This window comes from Aedes aegypti, chromosome 2, assembly GCF_002204515.2.
Source record: "Aedes aegypti strain LVP_AGWG chromosome 2, AaegL5.0 Primary Assembly, whole genome shotgun sequence".
Taxonomy (NCBI): domain Eukaryota; kingdom Metazoa; phylum Arthropoda; class Insecta; order Diptera; family Culicidae; genus Aedes; species Aedes aegypti.
In genome coordinates this window covers 459,008,493-459,033,446 of record NC_035108.1, presented here as the reverse complement: position 1 = coordinate 459,033,446, position 24,954 = coordinate 459,008,493, and the positions used below count along the sequence as shown (strand labels likewise).

General features: G+C 35.4%; 1 protein-coding gene across 3 annotated transcripts in view; it reads right to left on the bottom strand.

Annotated features, from left to right (window-relative positions):
• The window catches only part of LOC5565901 (synaptotagmin 1), an 81,935-nt gene that overhangs the window by 22,018 nt on the left and 34,963 nt on the right, over positions 1-24,954 (bottom strand). For all 3 annotated transcript variants that reach the window (XM_021848132.1, XM_001650212.2, XM_021848133.1), the window contains exons 5-6: positions 17,699-17,893; positions 17,038-17,214 (exon numbers count right to left, since the gene is read on the bottom strand). In XM_021848132.1, the coding sequence (XP_021703824.1) occupies positions 17,038-17,214; positions 17,699-17,893 (372 nt within the window). The remainder of the gene's footprint in view (positions 1-17,037; positions 17,215-17,698; positions 17,894-24,954) is intronic.

Below are 24,954 nucleotides of genomic sequence, written 5' to 3'. Positions count from 1 at the left end.
GGTGTAGTTTTCATCCTGATCCATCCATTTGCTTAGAAACAAGGAGCTACACACTCAGTTACCAATGGCTTTTAGGGCGAGATCACAGGTTATGCGAGAATATTGTTGTTTGCGTTTGACGTGCAAATCCAGCCTAACAGAGCTTCAAATGTGATAACAAAAAGTAACCAAAGGATACTTAGCAACCATGATCTTAATCACCGCTAACCCAGCAAAGAAAACCAATCTTTGACTTCGCCTTCCTTGTTAAAAATCTTACCGCGTTTGGTGTTCCCACATTTAATATATGCGTTTCAAACGCACACAGCAATAATTTGCATGATTACGGATGACACAACCAAATATTCATGTCTTACAAGAATTGCGCAAAAGATATTTGCAATAATAATGTTGTTTTAAGCAAAAACGGCTCTGCCAAAAACGATTCCGTTGTCAAATTTTCATAAGTTAGTTCGATCTTTCAAAATAAATATATTGCTGTGTAGAATTCAGAATTTCCTGAGGAAATTGTCTACAATTAGACGTACTCCGTGGTTCAAGGTGTTCTCAAATAACTCCAAAAGTAAATGACTTATAAAAGTTTGGCCTTCATACTCGACATAAGGTGTTACGAGTTTAGTAAGTAACAGTATTTTGAATGTAATGGTATCCCAAATCAACAAATTCAAAAAACTGAATAAAACATGTTTTCAAACATGCCTAATGCTTTCCGAAATCAAAATGCAGTATAGAGCCACGAGCGATCGATGCCTGTACTTGTTTTTAAAAGAAAAAACTTGCACCATTTGCAGTTTCAGATGATTTATTTTTTTAAGATATACCGTGAACGTACCATATTTGACGCGGGTCCAAACTTGACGCATTTTCTAATTAATTCTATCATATACAAAATCTGGTTCAAACTAGCACTCGAAAATTTATTGCTTATTCTCCATTTACATGTTATTGAAGGATTCCAATTGAAAAAAGTTTATTTTTGATTAATAATAGGCAAAAAATAAAATTTATTTGAAAATGCATCCTACCAGTGCGTCAATTTTTTCATTCCTTAGTGAAAATGCTATATATTGTTAATCAATTTTCGTTAAAATATTGTGGTCATTTACTTCAATATCATCAACAACAGCCAGTAATATCCTTTTATTCATGAACTGACGTCGACATTTTTCTATTTTTAAGGTTTAAGACATATTTTTGTATGAAAATCTTGTGCGTCAAGTTAGGCACACAATGTTCCTTATTATTTGCTTTTTTGCTCAGCATGTTTTGTTGGATCGAAAATAGGAAAAGAAATATTTATGGCGCTTGCATTCAAAACATCCGTCCACAGAACAATCCAATGCTTTATGAAACCACATGTAAAGGGTCATCCATAGATTACGTCACGTTTTTAGGGAGAGAAGGGGTTCAGGAAAACGCAAAGATTCATACGAAATATTCGCACTTTCCATACAAAAAATAAGGCCAAGGTGGAGAGGGTTTGGAAATGGTACAATTTAGCGTCCCCTAATGTTTCGAGGAAGCTTAAATAAATACGTCACGAGGTGAGGTGTTGGTTCAATGGTTGGTTAAGTAAAATTTATAGAATAGGGGGTGTCCATGAGATAAGTGTCACAAATACATACCATTTTCTACAACATCTGCCCACCCGCCCTACGTCACACTTTTTTACGAAACCTTAAAAAAAAATGAATGATTCGTCACATTTTGCAGAACAGCTCCTTCCTCTAATAACATGACGTAATTAATGGATGACCTCATATATGGTTCTCGAGCGATTTAGATGCCATACTGCCGTTGGTTGCACGCATATTTGTCCCGCGGGCCGTGGCCCATAAAGTTTACATAGAGCAAGGAACAAGTAGGCGTAGTTCACGTGCTGTAATGAAGATTCTCAAACAACCATTTTTGGAATCGGTTGTTTTCGTTCTAGTTTTCGACCAATTTTTCCTTTTTTTTCAACTTTCTTCCCCGTTCTAGCGTAACGTTGTTTTCAAACCTTTCCCTTGTTTGATACCACGACGAAAATACATTAAACTAAACAGTAACGCTTGACTATGGATTGAACTCAATCGGTTTATTTTCTACACTTAAACTGGTTTTATTTTCTGACTTAAACTGAATGCACAGCAAAAGTACTACCGATGACGTCATTCAAAACTTTTTTCAAAAGATCTAACTTTTATGTTCACTCTAAAGCGCTTTTTTCAATAAATTGAACTATTGAATACTAAAACTCTTGTATATTTTAAACTTTAGCAATTATTTTTTAGTGTGTCAAATAAGGAACATTGTGCGTCAAATTAGGCACATTGAAGAATTGATGCGTCAATTAAGGAACCTAATATGTTCCACAAAAAGTCATTAAAACATGAAGAAAAAAACGTTTAACATATTTTTACTGATTTTTCCCTAATTCTATAATAGTTAAGCTAGCATTGCTTCAAATTTCAACAAAATCGGACAAATTTAGACGATTTGACAAATGTTTGAATTCAAAATTTTCTTAACTGCGTCAAATATGGTACGTCCACGGTATCGGTATCAATATTATTTTAGCTTTCATAAATCAATGAATTTTGCCTTAATTTTTTTTTTATTTCTTGGTATAATATTTTATTCGCACAATTGTAGTCGATTTTAAGCAATCATACATTGATTTTTCACAATTCATGTTTATAAGTAAACCTCGTCCTAGAAGGTTTTCAGTATAAGGCTGAATCGGGCTCAATTTGGCAAAAGGTAGTTAATATTTAGATTAATCTGAATGTTTTCATTTCCCAGTATTTGCAGTCACAGCTAACGGCTTACTGTGATATAGTGAGTGGTTAATATTCAACAAATCAACGCTATAATAACATGTTATACTAGAATATACATATCTAAGAGCATCTCTATCCCTCCAACATGATGAAATATATTAATTTCCTTTAAAATTCATTGTTTGCCATCAAAATTCAGCCCAAACATATAAACACAATTCCTTTTGACAGAACAACAATGACAACTGCTCACAGTGCAACGAAAACAACACAATCAAAGGAACCGTGTTCTACAAGTGATTTGAACCCAGTAATCTTGTATGCTTGTATCAGCCCGTGTGTGTAGTAAAATGAGATGGATGGATATGGGTTATGAAAGGGGTTTGCGTGGTCTGTGGGGATTAGATTTCCAAACTTATAACTAACTCAGTCATTGGGTCACCAAGTGGCTCAGTAGCTTAGTTGGTAAAGCGCTCGTCTAGCATTCAAGATTTCTGGGTTCAAATCCCAGCCGAGCAGGTGGATTTTTTTATAATTTCACCCATAATTTGTCCATCTTTGCCACGCGTAATGAGTTAATTAATTTTATATATTTTGTTTGTATTATGCTAAGACAAGACGCGTCAGGTCAAAGTACAAAAATTAAACCAATTGCCTGTCAAAAAGACCACTTCTCATTGGTCGTTTTGGCAAAGGCCTACTTTCACATCGTTGCGTTGGATTGCAACAGGGCACTTTGTTTCTAGCCCGGCCGTGTTGCTAGTTCATAAATTATAGTTTTCATCAATAGTTTGGGAATTTTTCACATTTTTTTTTTATTTCAAATCTGTTTATATTCGATTTAAAGTGTACCACATGTGATCTTACAATACTAAAACAATTAAAAAACTGAATTGAGAGCAAATCAATGGAAATTATGTCAATTTTCTCTAAAACTATCGCCTGTTTTGAATATAAACCTGGATTTTGAAAGAGATAACACCCTCAATTGCATTAAACGAATAAAGCGTGTAAGAAACAACAAACTTATGACTCTTGATATCTGAATTTGTTCACAAGATTTGCTTAAAAAGAATACTGGCAGCACTGGCTTTTGTATCGTCAAGATTATCGACTGAAAAATATCGGGGCAGTCTTAGTTGAGCTGTCACGTCCTGTCCTAGGTATGATGTATTGACATATCCTGACTTTGTTGTATGGAAAAAGGGGGTCCGGTGTTTTCGCAATTCCTCATCGTAATAGGCTGTTTTCATCACGTCAATCTGTCATAAAACGGATTGATTTCCTGCAGTGTGGTAACAGTCATTGAGAAACTTAAAGCAGTTGTGTAATGATTATTGCGCAATGATTTTTCATTACACAACTGTTTTAAGTTGGATAATGGACTATAACACAAAGATATCGTGAAATAATAGTGAATACATATTATTTTTGATTCCTTCAAACCTACCACGAAATTGCAAAATATGTTGTTGATCTTCACCGTTCTTGTCGTAATTATCCAACTTGGCAAGTCTCGTTGGGTAATTGTAAGACTCGTGCTGTAAAAATTATCATTCTGCAATTTTTGCGTGAACTACTAATTTCTGGTGCACCTTAAACTTTACTTACGCTTCACCAACTATGTCAACTTCAAACAAAGAGGTTCTGCTATTGTTCATGTGATGTAATGACCATTCAAGCTACATTACCTTTCGATTCTTCATTAGTTTCTAGTATGCTCCAGGAGCATTTTTTTATGGAATCAGCAGCATCGTTACATACACAAGCAGCCAAACAAGTAGCAGCACCACTAGCACTATACAAGAGGTATGAGCTGCCATTGCCGCTGACTGTGTTTTCACGCAGACGCCGCTGGATAAATTATTCATTTTTTTACAAGACTTCCCCCTTAAAGTGTGTCGTGTTTAATCGAAGATTTGTGGTTAAGAGGCATAAAGCCAATTCCTAAGAAGATCCTTAGTGTATTTGTGACGCAAATATTTGAGTTCATTTGGATGCAAAATAGAACTGCAAAAGCCCTTCAAAGGTTGTTTGGGAATTACTAAACGAGAATTAAATAATTCATTGAAACCGTTATAGTTTTTGCCAATATGATCTTGAAGATTAGTATTGTGCACGTACTTTTGCATACATTCAAAACGAAGATCGTTTTCGAACCGATCGCCTCGGTAATTGGTTATTAATTTTAACCAGCTGGAAAATCTCCAACAGTACTCGTTACTCTTCTACATAGTTTTAAATACTAACCCTCAAAAGTGCAAATGCATAAACTATGGCTGATTGAATAAAACATCCGCATTGATGGTAAAAAAATCCTTGAGTCACAAACTATGCTGCTTAAAAAACAAAAGAACCTATGTCACATATTTGATCAATGTCTCTATATTTTTTCAAGAATACAAATTAAAAGTTTTTTTTTTTTCTATCTTTATTAACGAGATTTTTAGCCCTGGGCTAGTTCATCTCGGGACCAACGGCTTTACTTCCCTTCCGAAGGAAGTCGTCACTGAATTTTTTAGTGACTATCTCGGGGATGGGATTCGATCTCAGGTCCTCGGCGTGAGAGGCGTGTGTTCTGACCACTACACCAGGTCCGTCCCAAATTAAAAGTTCTTAAAAGCTACCCTAAAACGCGAGCTATGGTCCTATCATTTTGCTAAAATTAAAACATTTGAATTTTTGAACTTTAATTAAATGAGTAGAGAAAGGGGTGGTAAAATGAACACCTTAAAGATATCATCTTGTTTGTAATAGAAAAACGATGAATTTGTATAATTCTATCACACTACATCAAAAATAGGGATGTTATCTATACTGACGTTCTACGCAAATTTGTTGCGCGGTCCATAAGGTTTACATCGTGGTCAATATATTATCATACACTTTTTCTTTCCTTTGGTAAAATTTTACTGAATATAGTCACTGTCAATGCCTATTTGCTGATTTAATAGGCCAACTGCGATACAATTCGGATCAATCTATATCCCATCAACATCATGCTGTCTACTCCATCACCAGTGCATTGATGGCGATAGACTATGGATATCACTGATAGGTTAAGTTAAATTAAGCAAATAAAATGGCAATTTATCCAGTACGATATTTTTGACAGTTCTGCAGATAGACTGAAACTATGTGTTGGTCACTGAAAAATATTGATATAATGGATAATTACCACGTGATCACTCATTCTGCAGTGGTTTTGATCTAGAGTGCGATGTCGCATCACTGCTGTTGGTTGTCAAATCGGAGTGATATTGATAGCTCGCAAGTGATATTGATAGTTTTAGAGCATCAGCCATCAGCTGATATGATTGATATTAAGCAACTCTGAAAGTGGCATGATGCATTTCATTGTACTCTGGTAGTATTAGACTAACATAGCTTGTTTGATGAAGCAGAAACTGAATTGCTATGATATGTGATGAAATATCCATACAAGTCGTGTTTTGTACTTAAAATTATTTTTGATCATATTGATCTGGTTTATGAAGTAAATATCAGAGCATGTACAAAAAAAATCAGTAACATTAATTTATATCACATTGCGTTTTCAAAAGACAAATATTGATAAAATTTTATAAACAGATGTGCTATAACTGCGGATTGAATTTGGCTCTACTTATAAGCGTGCCGCTGGAAACAATTTTCGTAAAGTCTTAAGGAAATGAAATATTTCCCAAATATTTTTTGTAGTGAATCAGTATTATAATGCCTTTTGAAAAACATAATCACCAATGATGTCAGGGCGAAATGACTAGGACGAAATAATGTTACCTCGAAATTGTATGAGAATATACTGGACACGGTGTACATAGAACATGGGACAAATTTTCGTAGAAGAGCAGTATAGTAGTGACACGAATTCAAACTTAAATAGCTTAATTTACACATATTTTTATCGTTAGCAAACTAAGATGGAAATGCTAATTTTACAATAGCTGTTGGAGGTAAAATAAATACCATACAAAATACGTGAGCGAACAAATATTTTAGAAAATTTCCATTCCATTTCCGAAAATATATCCATAAATGAGTACCCTCAAACGGAGTAACTTGCAACACATCGACATGTGACCGAATTGACGTTTCCTGTAGCATGGATAACAATTATTTTAATTAATACCTTAAGGTTCTTTGTCTTAGGTTTAGAACAGAAGCTTTTGGCGAGGATCGAGTAGTGTTTCTGTTTTGGTTTGTTTGCTAGAGGTGAAAATCAATTCAAACGTTTGATCGTATTACAGTTGATTCTCCACTTCTCGATATCTCTCGCTATGTCGATGATTGCTTTGGTCCCTTCATTCTGCATACGATTTCTCTCTCCATATCTCAATATCCTCCTTATCTCGATATCTCCATATCTCGATGTGTTCCTGTTGTATGTTTGTTTTTGGTTTTCTCTCCGTATGTCGATATGAACAATATCTAAGGTTACTAGACCAGAATTAGGAGGTTCAGAACAATTTCGGAAACTCGAAATGAAGTTTGTTTGTTTATTATTTTCCTTGTAAAGGAGTGATTTTCCCTCTAGTGTTCATTAAATTAATGTTCTTTGTCTCGATTTCTCCCTATCTCAATGGTTCCTTCAATATCGAGATGTGGAGAGGTGACTGTAAAACAAGACTGAAAATCATTCCCAGTACCACACAAACGGTAGAAAAATGTCATTCCAGGTATATACTTTCAGTTACAGTAGTGCACAAAAATACGAGATAAAAGTTTTAATAAATTCACGCTCAAACACTGAAAAAAATCAAAAACAATTTTGACGACCCATATGGGGTAACTTGCATCATCATTATTATTATTATTATTATTATTATTATTATTATTATTATTATCTTTATAATCGAGACTTTAAGCCTGTGGCCTGTTGGTCTCCATAACTTGCATCAGCAATTTAAATCTCAATTGCTCGTTGTTTCTTGGTACAAAATAATGGAAAATGCTAAAGCATCACATTTTTATTATTAATTTTTGTTTTCCTTCATGAAACTGTGATTACTTCCAAAAATCCGTATCAAAGGTAACTTGCAGATTTGTCATAGTGACTTCCTGCATTAATTATGATTATAGCTATGTAAACTGTAACTGTCTGATATACGGGATAGCACATCCAGTAACGAGTTTTTGATCAATTATATGAAAATTCTAACACAACTTTATATTTGGAGCAATAGACAGGAAAAAATGTGTTTTTATATAAAACAAGCAATTTAAAATTGGGCTTATAGCACAACAAGTCAATCTCCAATCACTTGCAATTTGGTCAATAATTAAATTAAAATAATAACAATTTGTTACCACTTGGATAGTTTGAGAAACCCTAGAGATTTTTCTTTCATACTCCCCCATATGTAGGTATTTAATTTTATTATAAAATTGTTAAAAATAGAAAATATTCAATATATTCAATAAACATAACATATTATGTTAGTTTTTTGTTTTAATATTTTCTTTGAATAACGGTTCCTAACAGAATTATATCATACTAAGATATGCATATCATATTCTGATTAAATTTTATTATATTTTTGTTATATGCCTCTAGTCGGGAACCCAATACAAAACCATTTGATTTATTTTAGTCGAATAGGTTAAATATTCATAATTTAATCACTATCATTTATTTTTCAAAGAGTAGGGTATCTTTTTGATGATTACTGTCATGCTTTTACTGTAGTATATTATTCAACGAACAAAAATACATGATATTTGCTATGTTTTTGATAGTTAACCCTTGCGTTGCATGTTACCCCACAGCAGGGGTAGCATGAAAAATGTGTATTTTTAGTACTTCCTGATGCCAGGAAACCAAATTATTATAAAATAATTATAAATACCGCGTTGCATTCTTTACGTGACGATTAGGTTACCAGATTAATTTTGGTTCATCTGAGTTCTTCTGTTTTTCATCTGTATAGCTTTGAAGTTGAAAGTTGTTGCAAGTTACCCCGTTTGACGGTAACTCATTGAAAAACATCTAAAGTTATCAGATTTGACATCATATAATAACGATATTCACCTCACTGGAAAACCTCAAGACCTCCGAGCTTAAAATAATATCACTTCTAATTTTCAAATGTGGTTTTCTAAAATCTTAGCTTTCGTTGATGTTTCCACTTCAATTGACGTCCATATCAAACCGAACACTCTTATTTATGCTCTTAATCGTCCATGCGTGACAAACATTTATTAAAATTTTTATAAAATATAAATCAATTTATTCAATTTTCAACCCACCCCTTTGAATTACATGGTATAAAACATCATCAAAAAATCTGGGAAACAAGGATGTTGTATGAGGATTTTTGTGAAAAGGGAAGATTTATTTTGAAACCGAAAATACATTGTATTTTGGCTGCATTGATGCAGTTTTTAGAGAATGCAATTCCGCAAACAAAACCCGTCGAAAACACCATTCACTGGATTCAAATGCGTTTCGGTAGTGTAACCAATAAGAAGTATGGGTAGTAATAGTAATATTTATATAGTAATAGCATCAACTAACGATGGTACACACGCTTAAACTCCAACACTTAGGGGGCGGGATATTTGGTATCGGTAATGGAGGGTAACTTTGTCTTTTTTTTTTGTTTAGCAAATCACAAACACAGAGCATTTTACAAAATTTGCTAATCAAACGATATGCTAGTATTGTACACGTGGATAAACTCTACATTCATCTAATATCAGCAAATAATAAGAAGTAACTCTAAAACTTAGGGCTGATTGGTATTTTTTGTTAATTGGAATAGTAGCACTACGTTTTGGTGGGGTTGCTATGAATTAAAATAATGGACATAAATACAATGTTCCCTGTAATAAGCGATTATTGAAGGAACAATTGTCAAGCCCCTGTGCAAGGTGTTTGTGTTTAAGTTGAGGTCTCTTAGTATTTCAGCTTCGTATAAGATTTCTGACCATTTGAGGTCTACAAACTCAAATAAGTGGTCATAAAAGTTGCGAATCTCGCTTATGGTAAATATAACAGCACAGGGTGGAATCTTTCATGAATTGTACACGAAAGACTGAAAAGGGTCACAGCTACAAGTTTTTGGAATAAAGGGCCAATACAGGTTTGGCTATGTCCAGGAGGGAAAGGGAATTACGGTTTAATTTTTGCGTAATTTCGATGACCTTTTCCAGGTAGCTTTATAAAGCTGATTTCGGTTCAGCCTGGTAGAGTTGGTCAACACAAATGTTTTCTGTTCAAACTTTGTTCTTAGGTATAAGTTAGAATTTAGCATCATTCTTCGACTAATGGATGCAATGATCGATTTAGATTTACAAGAAAACGAAACAAATATATGTACATATGGTGGAAAGAAGGTTTTGTTTTGAAATTCGATGTCTGACTCGTTACTTCTACTGACTACAGATTGGTCGAATGGAAAACAACTACCAGCATTTTTTTATGTCAAGCTCTAAGTAAGGGAAGGAATAAGCTTCTGTGGAGAAAAAAGCATTTTTTACATTTTTTACTACACTAGGTATTTCAAATCAACAGACGGTGCATAACCTTTTTACATCTAAAACAATTCGGCGTGATTCATGTGATTTGGGTGGTAATCGGGAAACAAGGAGTAAATGGTACATAACTTTATCGAATTATTTTACAATTACAACTTATAAAATCAATACATCAAACTTAAGCCGGAAAAGTTCGATTTTGTCCACAATTGAGCAGTACATAAATGTTACAAAACGAAACCATTGTTAATAATCGTAATCAATGATTAACTTCGAAGCCAACTCAAACAAATGGTCACCAAAATCATTCACGTAATCTATATTCAAAGTGTTCTAAGCCTAGAAAGCACAGCTACATAACAAACGTGTAACTACCCAAGTAACCACAAGCATTAAGGTATTAGCGTATTTTAACTTTAATTCAACGAGTGCAATGCATCATTGCTTTTATTCTGCAATATGCGTGCAATAATGCTTTAATCCCATTTTATGAATGCAATGTAGCATTGCTTTATTATTGCAATGAAATGTGCATTAATGGGTGATATACGGTCACCGCTCAATGCTTCATTGCATCATCTTACTCAGTGCTTCATCGCAAGAAAAACGGCAAGACTTCAATGCAGTATTTATCGTCGATCCTTCATTCACTCAGACAAATAGACTATATAAATACTTAAGTATCCCTTATGAAAATTCGCCACAGGAAATCTGGTTGAAATTCGTAGATTTATCTTATGAGAAACCAGAATTTGAAAACAAAAAAAAAGTTGCATCAACCTGGAATTGAACCAAAAACCTTACGATTGATAGGCCCGTGCGTACACCACAGGTCTATCACCGACTCAATGTGGCAAGATGCTAAAACGATACATAAAGCGTGAAGATGAGCAACTGTTTTAGCCCCACACAATGAAAACAAAACAAAATCTCAACAGCAACAGAGCGACAGCCGCGGTAAACTTGAAAGTGCAACAGTCGTGCTCACCAACTTATTGCGCACTTCACCCCAAATTGAACTATCACGAAATTTGTAGAGTGCAGAAAAAGTGTGATAAGAGTGCACGCTTGCAACGGATCATCTCAACGTATTTGGTGCACTTGTTCCTTAAACCACAAGGAATAAGTGCACTGAACACATTATCATGATTCGACGTATCCCTGCTATCACACTTTGAGGGAGCTTACACACTTGTGATGGTCCAACTTAGAGAGAAATCGACAGTATTTGCCACCGGCAACGAAAGGGCGCTGCTTGAAGTTGCACAATTTCCCGGCCAAGACATGCAGCATCCATAGTCCGGAGGATAGGCGCGGCGAGTCATCGAAAACATCTCACTTAATTTGGGTTCGAATCCCACCAATCATACAAAAAAAAAAGACAAGCAAATAAGTTCGTAAACAACACTGAGCTGACATCCAACGAACAAAATAATACAATAATATTTTTGTGTTTCTATTTTTGATCTAAAAATAATGGTGCATTAAATACACTTTGGCTAAAGCTTTTATACGGTACAGACAGTAACTATACTTTAGCAATTGCCAACATAGAGCTAGGAAATGCAGCCGTATTTACACTTTAATAGCGCCCTTTTCCACCTTAATACTGCATTAATGAGACATGTAATGCAGTATGACTTTATATGCCTTATTTTATAATAGCATATAAAGTGATATTGATGCAACTATATACAGCTGTACGGTTACTTGGGTACCACAAAGCTACGTCAATAACACAACTCGATCAACGGAACCAGAACAAATTATGGCAAAAGAAATGTCTTTTTCATGAAAAATTTGTGATGTTTTCTGTGAGATGTTGTAATGTTACCAAGTGAACTAATTACTTAATTATTTCACTCAAATAGAGTTCACGAAGCGTAAAATAAATTTTGTGCACTTTTTGTAACGCAAGTTATAGAAATTGAGAATTTCAAGCTCCAATCAATAAGAAACTATAGGTGTCCAATGTGAATCTACCTAAATAAACTGGACTACAGAGAAGTAAGTGTTCAAAACAAGGCTTTATGTTGAGACAGACGGATCTTTTTTGTAGTTAAAACTTTCATCACTAATTTGCAAATTATAGAGAAAATTCGAAACGAAGTTACAGTAAACAAACCAACTATTTGCAACTTCCGAGTGCCTAGAAAACGATAGGAAAATAGTGAAAGGAAATTCCATAACGCATAAATTCGCTGAGTTCAGAGATGAGTCTTCATAGAATATGTTCAAAAGTAGTAATAGCATTGTAGTGAAAAGGAGAAAAAGTGAAATGTATCGTAGTAGTATGAAGCTAACCTCCGTTTTAAGAATCTTATCACTTCACAACCATTTAGCAACTAGTGTAGTGGGGAGTCCGCTTACAAATGGATAATAATCTTGCCATCGAAAGGAAAAATAGTATTTAATGTGCGCAGTAATTTTTGTTGGATTTTATATTGGTTTTCTGTCGAATTTGTCATGGTGGTTGTATTATCGTTTCACAAAAAAGAACAAAAGAGGAAAAAACAAAAAAAAAGTGTTGATTTTTTCGATTAGTAGACAATCCACAGCATGTTTCATAATAAATTTGCAGTAAATACAGTTGTACATAGTTACATAAAAGCTATACAAAAAAGCCAATACAGTCAAACAATATACAGCGGCACTTTAACTTGGATAATGTAGACTTTAAAATATTTTCCTTATGAAAAACGATACTTACGTGTAATGGTTTAATCGATTTTTATAGTTTGTTTTGAAGCAGTTACATGCATATGAAATATTTTTAGATATATTTTTTTGATGAAGACACAACCATTCACAGGCGTAAGCACAGCAGAGAAAAATTTGAGGAAAAAGAAAAAATAACTTACGTCAATTAAATCAGTTTTGGAAAATAAAGTAATGTCAGACCACAAAGAAAGAACTAAACTTTGTTTTAGTTTTGTTTTTATTACTGTCTATATGGATCGAAACAGGTGAGATGTTGTTGTTTATTGATTACTAATTGTTTTTTGACTCTGCATCTTCTATTCATCGTAATGTAATAAAAAGATTAGGCGCATGACTAGAGATGGTATCTATGATTTTTATTTACTCTAGTTTGAATTTGTTATGGCTCGTTACGATTTAATGACTCAATTTCAGCTTATAAATTTATTAGGGATAGGTAAGAAATAGAAAAATAGATAAGATCCTTATATAAAGCAAATCACTGAGTGATTTGTGCATCAAACAAGAAAAAAAATTAAGATGGAAGAAATTCTAGGGTTGTTATAAGAATTCTCTTTCACTTAATATTCCTCAGCTCCAGTATGAAACGAAACATGAAAATAGTCCAAAAGAAACTTGTTTGGACCAATGTTCTTGGTGGCGTAAAAATGAATGATAAAATGCCATGAAAATTATCCTTCATCCAGCCAACATTCTTTTCACATGCTGAAACACACTAAAATGTGCCTTTTTTATTTCTTGATTGATTTTGTTAATATTTTCATTTTTTTCCAAAAAACTCCTATAGTTTACGGTTCTAAGAATTTGGGTACATGGTCCAAGGGGTTCCGGAGTTATTCCAGATTGTCTCGGGGTACCAGAATTGGCCATATCATTCATTCAATGGATATCTCAAGACCCTATTGAACTAACTTGGTGTCTACGGCAAAGTTGTTCAGCAGGCCAAAGGCTAACTGGCAATGACAAAACTGAGTGGGAGTTCATCCGATAAGTGGCGCTAGTAATTGTTTTCTTAAACTAACGCTCCCGTCTTTAGTAAGTACAATAAGAGATCCCTTTTGAAGCATGCTTTAGAATTAATCAGCTTAATAGAACTCAAACTATTCCAACTAACAATGCCTCTGACAAAGAAGAATTGGCTGTAATACATTGAACTATGTTGTGGAACTCTGTAATTATCTGTACGTGTTCTTATCAATAGTATAATGGTAATATCATAGGTCCTGGATTTTCAATGTGCATTCTGAGATTCCAGTAAGGATGCCAGAGTTTCCGGCATAGACTCAGGATTTCAGTGTGTCTATTGGGATACCTGTGGGGATTTTAAATTTCCAGTGTGGATCCTTGGATTTCAGTATGAATGCTAAGATTACAGTATGGATCCTGGATTTCTAGTGTGGATGCTGCTATACTGGCATTCCAAAGGGAAGGTGAAATGGGTATTTTAGGATTCGTGTGAGAATTCTTGGCTTTCAGTGGAATAACTGTGAGAATCCTGTGAGAGCTAAGTTGAAATACTGTGCAAATGGAGTGGTAATATTGCAGAAATAATGAGCAAATAATTTGAAAATACATTGGGAATCTTATGGAAATTCCGAGATTCTTGTGAATGTCCTGTGGAAACCCTCTGGAAATTTTGAAAAACTGCGGTGTGATTTTAGGAAATCCTGTGATACTTATGTGGCAAACAGTTAGTATTCCTGAGAGATTCCCGTGGAAATACATTAGAAATCATGTAAGAATCCCGTAAGATTTATGTGAGAATTATCTGGGAACTTTGTGCGAAACCTTTAGGAATTCTGTGGAACTGTGAAAAAATACTGTGCGAATTGTGAGAATCCTATGAGAATTTCGTATGGCTTTATGAGCATACTGGTGAAATTCCAATGGAAATTCTGAGGGAATCCAGTGGATATTCTTTGAGAATCCTGTTGGATTCGTGTTGGAATTCTATGGTAGATCTTCAAAAAAACCTGGAAATGCCTTGTGAATCCTGCTGATACCTCAGTGGGATTTATTACTACTAAAGATCATATTCGTTGTAAGATTTTCATTTAAATTGCGGTTTTCGCGTTCTGCAGAAAGAATCAGGCGATTGATGTGAATTCGGGCGTTAATGGGTTATGGATTTCTCAGGAGAACTTCAAAGTTTTTTTCAAACCACCGGAACCACTGTATACGGAATTCTGTAATGCCAAGAATGATTCCTGAATGATTTCGAAAAAAAATCGCTTGGAAAACTATCAAGGGACTTTCTTAAACAACCTACTATCAACTTCATGGTAAAAAGAAAAAAATCTGTAAACATTTGAAAATTTGAAATTCTTGTTCAAATTCCTCGAGGAAGAAATACTTGGAAATGTACTTAGTGGGATTGTTGATCAAATCCTAGTATATGGTAAATATGATGAAGCTCATTTTGTTTCATGCAACTCGATGTTACATTTAATTTAGGTTGTTCTACTTTTCCTCGAATGTTGTTTCCCCGAACGCCAGTTTTTCGAGAAATTTGTGATGGTTATAATTGTCATAACTTTCAAAAAGCTGAGCGGTAATCTGATCTGTACCCATCTTTCTACGATCAGCGGTTCTTTCGACTTTCGTAGTTCTCAGCATTTTTGGCACTATGTGTTTAGGCAAGAATAGCCAAATATCTCCTTCATTTGATTAGGGTTTCTTCTAGTTCACCACTATGTCACTGGAGAATATTTTTGAATTGCACCACTTTTTGGGGAAACGGGTCATTCTGAGAAATGACATTCGAGGAATTGGCGTTCGAGGAAATGCCATTCGGGTAAAAGAAGTACAATCCATTATTAACCTGTGTAGAGAGATAATAAGTTGAAATATTTTTATTCCATAAATGTAGGAAGAATTCCTGATGGACGTATTTTGCTAATGTTTCTGGATCTTTTAAGCAAAATTATTTTAAAAAGTGTTTTCTTAAAAAAAAAACTGTTGTAAGTAAATGATAATTTGCCCTAGGAATAAAAAAAATCTTACATAAACACTTTTTGAAAATTCATGAGCAAATTGCTCGAAAAACATTCTGATACTAATATAATACTTTTTGTACATTCCTTAAAAATAATAAACACACGCCATCTTTTATTATAGATAAATCATAGAGAGTCACGAGCCACGAGCATTTGGAAACGATGAGTAGAAGATGCGGGCAAAATCTTGGTCAGTGTAAAATTTTGCGCGTTTTCCATCGGGATTTAGTTTTTCTTTTTGGTTTGTTCAGTTTGATTCAATGAGTATAATGAGTCATCGCAACAACCGGTTCCGGTGGATGCACCGGAGGCTTACTGCCAATCAAAAGAATACGTGTGTCGTACGGAAAAGAAAGAAACAACCGAAAACAACAGTTTGAAGCCGTTTGTTAAGACTGAAATCAAGAGTAGTATATAATAATATGAATGAATGTTAGAGATATTTTTTTTGGTTGATTATTCTTGGTCTATACTTCCACGTCAAATAGAAAGGAAAATATACTAACATGTAAGCAAATATATGAAGTATGAAATGTAATAAGATATCGAAAAAAAAGTAACAAATCTCCTGAAGTCTAGTATTATTGCCTATAATATAATACCATGGAAAATCATTACTTGTTAATAGTCGAATAGTTATCGAGAGATGAATTGGATTTGAACTGGGTGTATATTACTAAAATTGATCACATTTTCCTGTAGTTGTTTTCCGACGAATTGAAAGTCGAACGGGGTACTATCGCTTTTCGACAGCAGTTTGAACAATTCACGCGCGATTTTTTTTTCTCAGTGTCTCTCAGAGGTTCTAAGCAGTTTGCTAACGAAGTTGATTTACTATCTTACTTAAATCTGACGTAACTCTGCCCATTGCAGAGCGAAACAAAAGGAAAGTTCATTTTAGTTGCGATCTCCGGATTGTGTGTTGGTGGTAGTAACAGTTGTTTGTAATGGTTGTATTTAGTTTTTGTAACTGTTGCATTACATTCGATCACGATTGTTTTGTAGTGACATAATAACTGTACTTTGTTCTTCAAATAAAACGAAATCATAAACCTGACTATGGATCGGAACTGATCACGTACCTGACCGCCTTCGCCTTCGACGCTTTGCAGTTCTCGCCACTCCTCGATGGTTTGGGCCAAATCGATCTGGCAGAGGGGTACCTTGACTTCTCCGATTTGGTCATGTTTGGAGAACCGATCGAAGTCGAATATGGCAAACACTAGGGTTTTGTTCATCGCGTCGGCATACGGAAGGCTCTAAAGTTGATAGAAAGTAGACCCCATAGGAAAAAAAGAAGCAGAAGAATAAGAACGTATTAGTTCATCGACGATTGGCACAAGGTCCTAAGTAGTTCCTTACACATAGACATTCAATTTACCACACATATCATAGACAGACGAAGTATATTTCTAGTCTAGAGACTTGGGGCTGTTGCGAAATTTATTGAGCTAAGAACTGTAGGTTTGTTAGTATATCTGAATTCGTGGAATTGTGTACCTATCGGAAAAGTTCTGGAATTATGGAATGAGCAATGGGTCTATGGAAATGCCCACAAAGAATAATGAGAAGAAATACGGTGTTTCAACTAATACGTAAGTGCAAGACGCGAAAGTGGAAGTGGTGAGTAAAATACTTGAAAAAACTATGACGAAACCTATGACATCTTTCGAGAAGGACGAAACAAGAAACTACTAACTTAATAGCTAAAACAGTGAAAGTATTTGTCATTGTTTGACTTACCTTGAATGTGAACGATTCGTTAAATACCGGATTGAGAGTTTTCCTGTGGACTTTTGTTTCGAACTTTTTCTTTTTATCGGGGAGTAGATAGACTTTTACGTAAGGATCAGACGTGCCTCCCATGTCAAGAGCTGGCAATTCTTCCGCTTGGATCACGGTCACCGTGAGGGCATTGGCATTGAAATCATATTCAAGCTGAAATCAGAAAAACGTTACACAACGGTTTATGGTAGATCTAACACAACGAAACAAATAAACTCAGTTCTGCACCCACCACTTGAAGGATATGGTATCCTAGCATCCTCTCCGTTGCTTTAAAATTGTATCATTGAGTGAATTGATTTGAAAATTGTGTTAGAACACACGCCTCTTACGCCGAGGACCTAGGATCGAATCCCATCCCCGCTATAGTCACTTATGACGTAAAAATGATATAGTGACGACTTATTTCAGAAGGAAAGTCGTTATTTCCGAGATGAACTAGCCCAGAGCTTAAACTCTTATAATTAAAGATAAAAAAAAACATGTGTACAAGGAAGCAGTTGTGACGATTTGTATACAGAATGAACTAGTTCGTAAAATGTTTTCTCCATAAAAATAAAATGTTTCGGCATAAATGCATTAGAGGTCATTCAAAAATGACGTTCATAAATTGGGTGGGGGTGGTCTGTACGAAAGTGTGACAGAGCATGTATTAGGTATTGGAAAAAGCATGACGAAGTGGAAGGGGAGTCTACAAATCCCTTAAAAACGATGGACGCCATATTTGAATCTTCCCTTATCAGTCTGAATTCTTACTTTTGGCGTGTACGCCTACTTAAGTAAGCCCGGTATTGACAACGAATAAAATTTATCATTGCAAATATTCACTGTTTACCATTTTCCAGATCATTAAAAGGTACCTTTAAACCCTTAAAATCCCGAGACAAACCTTGAATTTTTAAATAGCCACAATTCGGAGACCAGTAGATCCATTAAATTGAAATAAATGCAGTTAGTTGGTTGTAGAATCCATGGGTAAGAGACCTCCCTCCTGACCCCTCCCTCTTTTCTAGGGAACGGAAAAATCGTGGACATTAGGGATCCAAAAGATTGAAAGCTATCTGGCGGTCAAGAGTCTGATTAAGAATTTATTCGCTAGGTGGCGCTGATAAAAACTTCTATCTGCTAAACCATGCACTGAGTAGCAAATCAAGCGATGCATATACCCTATTTCGTTTTGATTATTCAATGAATAATTTCAGTAACTAAATGTTGTCCTCGGTATCAGACAAAAGAACATCATTCATGACGGTTTCGTAATTCTAAATTCAAACATTGTCATCAGTAAGAAAGTTTGTTATAACTTACAGATTTACTTCTACTTAAAATGTTGATTGAGTTCTATTTTTACTAGCGTCACCTAGCGAATAAATTCCCAATCAGACTCTTCAATGCCAGATACCCCTTGACCTGCTGAACAGTTTTGTCGAAGACACCAACCTTCTAGCACATAAAGATCTTATGATACAGACAGTTAACGAAAACGCATTGTCTTTGAATTGTGGTTGTTTAAAAATTAAATGTTCATCCTGGGCGTTTGAGCTTTAATAAGGTAAGTATAGCACTCTTCGCCAATTCGTATTCTTAGCTAGAAAAAAATATTTTTTTTTATTCTTAGAATCTTAAGCACCTAAAACGGATTTTTGTAACAAATTAAGCACATAAATCAAGAAGCAAGATGATTAACTTGCATGCAAGTTGACCAAAAAAGACAATACACTCATTGATCTTAAATTAAGGCGAAGTAGGCAGTCATTAAACTTTGTATACTTCGTTCCGAATTGAAGAAAACCAGTTGGTATTCAAGTGATGTTACTGAAAAAGTATCAGCATACTATCAGTATGTAAGCACTTTTCCATATCAAATCAACTATGAGGACTAAGTTTTATTTGTTTGAAATTTCGAGCTGCAATGTCAACATGGCTTCCAAAACAAATGACGCGCTATTTAGCCTTGAGTAAATAGTGGTATTTTGATGCTGAAGACAAAAACATGTTCCGCTGTGAAACTTTTGATATGCAGTCACCTTGAAAAAACATTGATTTTTCACAAGTGTTTGACGATCCGAGAACCGAAACGCATAGCCGTAGCGTGTCCTCATGGCGCCATTGGCAACGCGTCTGTTAGTTAAAGGTAAGCATAGGTTTTTCATGTGTTTTCACAAATCAGATGTTGCCATCTTATATCCTGATCAGCTATCTTGGATTTCGAAAAGGCGGCAAACATAGTTTAGCGACATCTTCTCCTCAAGCCCGTTCAGAAAATAGCCGTAAAGCATAGGTGTCCATTGATACATATCAACCGGAGTGTATCATAAGATTACAATGCGAATAATAAAGAGATGAAAAATAAAACAAATAAATAATTATCATTTCCATAAATTTTAGAAAACAGATATATATTCGTTACCAAATACAGTGAAACCTCCATCAGTCGATGTTCCATTACTCGATATCGACTCATGGAGCCACACTAAAAAGAAGAAATCATGGTTACTATGATGGTCCTCTCAAACAGCTTTCCAAGTAATTTCTGTTCTATTATTCGATATTTCCATGAGTCGATGGTCCCTCAAGTGGTCCCTTGAGATATCGACTCATGGAGGTTTGATTGAAAGGTCGAAGCAAAAAGCTCATCGTTGGAATTGAGAAGAGTGGAGCTAATTTGTCGCACTGTTTCTTGTTCTGGTTGTTTCTTGCCGTTGCATCCCGATCTTATTTTCCCTTCGTCATTTCCCCTTCGAACACTCTGATTAGTTGCAGTTCAAACGTTGGCATCTATATAACGCGCAGTGCTTGCTTTGACTAGCTAATTCAATTTCGGACCAAGAAGACGACACATCAGCAGCAAAGCAGCAGTAATTCGGTGAAAAACCGAGAGAGTCCGAAAACGACGACAACAATACGTTGCTCATTCGGCACAGCAGCAGTGCTCCTCTTCAATTGTGAAAGGTCGCAAACGACGATGTGAAGAGGAAAGCGGTAGTGGACAACCATTGTACGACAAGGCCGTTTTTCGAGCTATTTTCTTCTCGGTAGCGGTGATCATGCAAAGCGGGATCGCTTCCGGCATGACGTCCTGCTATCACACGGAGGTAGTCACATTGCTTTCCTATCCACCATATTGAATTACAAATTGGCGTCGAACATCGGTTTTCTACATCCGCTAGTCTAGCCTGTTTTGAAAATATTAATATTGCATAGGTTTCCACAAACCGCAAGTCACTATATTGCACTTGGATGTCAAAATTACATTATACTTCGATTTGCGACACCTAGGGGAAAAGGACCATTTTTCGACCCAGCACTAATTTTCGACCAATTCATACGATTTTGACCTACTTTGTATGGAAATCTTAAAATTGGCACAGAATTGTTGCAGGTCGAAACTAGTGCTTTTCCCCTACATGTTCCGAAAATACACATATTACATAGGTTTCCATGTATTCAACAAACCGTAAGCTGACATTTTGTGCTTTGTTGCACTAATTTTGATGTTAATAACATCGATTTTCGACGTCTACTCGTCGAGTCCGATTTGAAAATACTTGTTTTCCATGTATTTTCACAAACCGGAAGCCGCCATCTTGCGCTCTAATCCACCATCTTTGAAGTCAAAATTTCAGTCTCCTGGGATTTGGACCCTAGTCTAGCGAGTGAGAACTGTGACCAGGGCAGATAATCGTCAGATTCGTCACCGACTGGTGACGAATAAAAGCATCGTCATCCAGTATAATAACTCTGGCAGATCGTCGTCTCGTCATCGACGAAAGAATGCACGACTAACTTCATTCCAAAATCGAGCAAATTTTCTTCATTTCGCTTGCTACGATTACTCACAACGAATGCCATCACATAATTGCTTGTAATTGTTGGTGTGGAGTTGACGATTGAGAGATTGTTTGCTCGATTCCAGACGAATTTTGTTTTTCAAAAAATGCTCATAATCTGTCGAAGACACGATTCATACAGGGTTGCCACATACACAGATATATCTGTATTTTACAGTTTTTTTTTAGAATATTTGATGACCAAGAATCTGTATATACAGATTTTTTGGAAAAAATACAGATATACAGATTCTGTATACAGAATTTTGCCAAAACTATACAAATTTATACAAACTTTTGAGCAAAAATGAAATTATGCGTTTTTGAAAACCTTGAACTTTAAACTGTGATGTAACAATTTTTCATTGCAGTTCCAAATTATTGATATTTCTTAGAGCATCTTTTATAATTCTTGATTCTACTTCAGTTACCAGAGATACAGATTAAAAATACAGATATTTTTCTCCAGAATACAGAAATACAGATAATTCGAAGAAATAACACAGATTTTAACATTCATCGTTCGGAAGCCACAAAAGGAAAAAGACAGACACACACCACCCACTGTTTGGCGCCAATCACTGTGTGTAAACACGCTGATACATTCTAATTCTGATCAAGAAACAAAGGCAAATATTTTCCATTTTCTATGCTATGTTTGCAATCAAAGTAGTGTTGGGTGATCCAATAGATTATGATCAAGTGTTTTAAGGTTGCATTTTTAGTAATGCTATTACTTGTTTTATACAAATCATAAATCACCTCAATGGCTCGATACCGTTGTAGTCTGTGAGAGTTGCTGTTCTTGAACGCTCTCTTGACACGTACCAAACGAGAGACTGAATATCAACATTCATAGTGTTCTCCGCTTGCGATGTGCCACGAGCAGGCTTTGCAGAATTCGCTCTCATTTGAGTATGAAGCACGATCAAAGCAAGCAAAGAAAAACATCCCATCTGTTGCGGTCCACGATCGTCATTGTATCACAAGGTGTAACAAGTCTGATAAATGGAAGCAGCGAGCGAGAGCCCCAAAGAGAGAGCTATGATAAACCCCATCTTACTCGCTTGTTTACCGTTGGGGATAGGTGTTTTTCTTTACTGGCACGATAAAAAATCCACGAACTTCCAATAGCAATAATGTCCCCCAGGCTTGGAGCATGTTTAGAGGGGTTTTATCATACACTACTATCCCCCCAATCTGATCAAAGTTGTAGCAGTATACGATAAACAGTCTCTCATAATGTGCAGCATGTTATGATAGTTACAGAGAGCGATACGTGAGCGATTCTCTCAATTTTCTCAGGATTCAATCCCTGGCCACGAGGGAAGATTCAAATATGACGTTCCTCGTTTTTCGGGATTTCTAGACTCCCCCTCCCCCCTCTGTCACGCTTTTTCCAATACCTAGTACATGCACTGTCACTCTTTCGTAGAGAAACCAACCCCCCTCCCCCAAACGACGAACGTCATTTTTGGATGACCCCCACTGTTATGGTTCACGAACTGTTACGCTCTCCGAATATGGTTCAATCGGCTTATTCGGATCAAAATCCAAACACTGCGCTAGATAAATGCGATTGTTACCGAATACGATTTAGAAGTCAAAATTTCCATATATATGTTCAGTTTAGCATAATTCGCAAATTACTACAAATCATGCAGAAGAATGCATTCGTGGAATTCAAGATGTTTTAATTTTGAAATAACTCAAAAAGTATACGACTTGTAAGAGTTCGGCTTCCATATTTGGCTGCATGGACCATGACTTAAGTAAGCAATGATATTTTCAATATTACCGAACGTTGTTTTCATGGGTGATCAATGTCAGCTAAATAAAAAAAAATCACTTAAAACATTTTTTAACAAATTTTTAACTTTCAGAAAACAAAATACAGTATATAAACACGAGCAATGGGTGTCAGTATTTGTTTTGAAAATATAAAACTTACAACATATGTATTTTTAAATGAAATTTTTGAGAAATATAAAAAAATGCTCAATGTTATCCCGAATTGCGGAATATAACCAAAAGTTACATCGTTCGACTTTAATTTATTTTTTGCTGTGTATTACAAAACCAAATAGAAATGTTGCTGCAATTTATGAAAAAGTGCAGCTCGGAGTCTAGGATAAAACACCGTCCACAAATTACGTAACGACTGAGGAAGGGGTAGGCTGAAACATTACGGCTCTTACAAATTTTGGAACATTTTCAAACAATAAGCTTTACAGAGGGGAAAGGGATCAAAAATTTCCAATTTTAGCATTACGTAATAAATGAAGGCCGCCCAATACTAGCTAACGTAACAAGTTGCAGATGGTGATTTTTACAGCACGTTTCATGTGGATAATTACAACGAGTGCTGTAGAAATCGACTTCTGAAACAAGTTGCGTCTAAAATTTCATGCAATTTTGTCAAAGATCATTTAAGGGTAGCGGATATTTATTCAACGTTTCGTTTTAAAATGCAAATTTTGCAAGTTTTATGTTTTTAAAACAAGTACTCATCGCTCGTAACTACTTACTGTTATTGGTTTCTGAAAGTATGACGCACGTTCAAACAAAGTGTTTTATGCGATATTTTGATTAAGCTGACTTTGAGTAACATTGGCCAACCATGAACACAATAATTGATAATATTGAAAATATATAATTACTTACTAAAATCATAACCTCTGAAACCAAATATGAAGGCTAAATTCTTACAAGTCATTTACTGTTTTGAGTTATTTTGAAATCAAATATACTTTGGCCGTGAAATATGCCTAAATTTTAGTAATATCCTTAGAAAATTCTGCATTCTTTAAAGTAATTTGTCAGCTTCGCTGAATAGGGAAATGACTGTTTACGTCATTATTATACACCAAACCAAAATGTGTTCCTCAAGAATTTTCTTAAGAACAATCCTCGAGAGTTTTTGTTAACAGCATGCCGCTTGTCGTTGATAATGCAGTAATATCACAGAGAACAGACATGGAGGCTCGAACAAAATTTCATCTGAACCATGTGTAAAGGTTCGAATCAAAATCAGCGCCGCCAACGCAGACAGCCCGACATACAAACTCGTTTCGACAACACGATGTCACTAGTGAACATCAAAATGCATTAGCACACAAATCAACGCTAGCGACAAGTGGCAATTTTTGTTATCGACACTAGCGCCAAAGTGTAAAAAGCGGCAAATTTGTAGCGTTCTCAATTTGACGACAGCGCCGCGTAACAGGAGCATAACGACATACTTTGAAATGACCAGTACAATGCTTTACACACGCTGACGAGATAAGATGAACGTCTGTTCTCTGTGGTAATATCAACAATTGTACATAGAAATCGCATAAAAATGAATGCACTACATACGGTTCGAGTGTACCTACCACAATT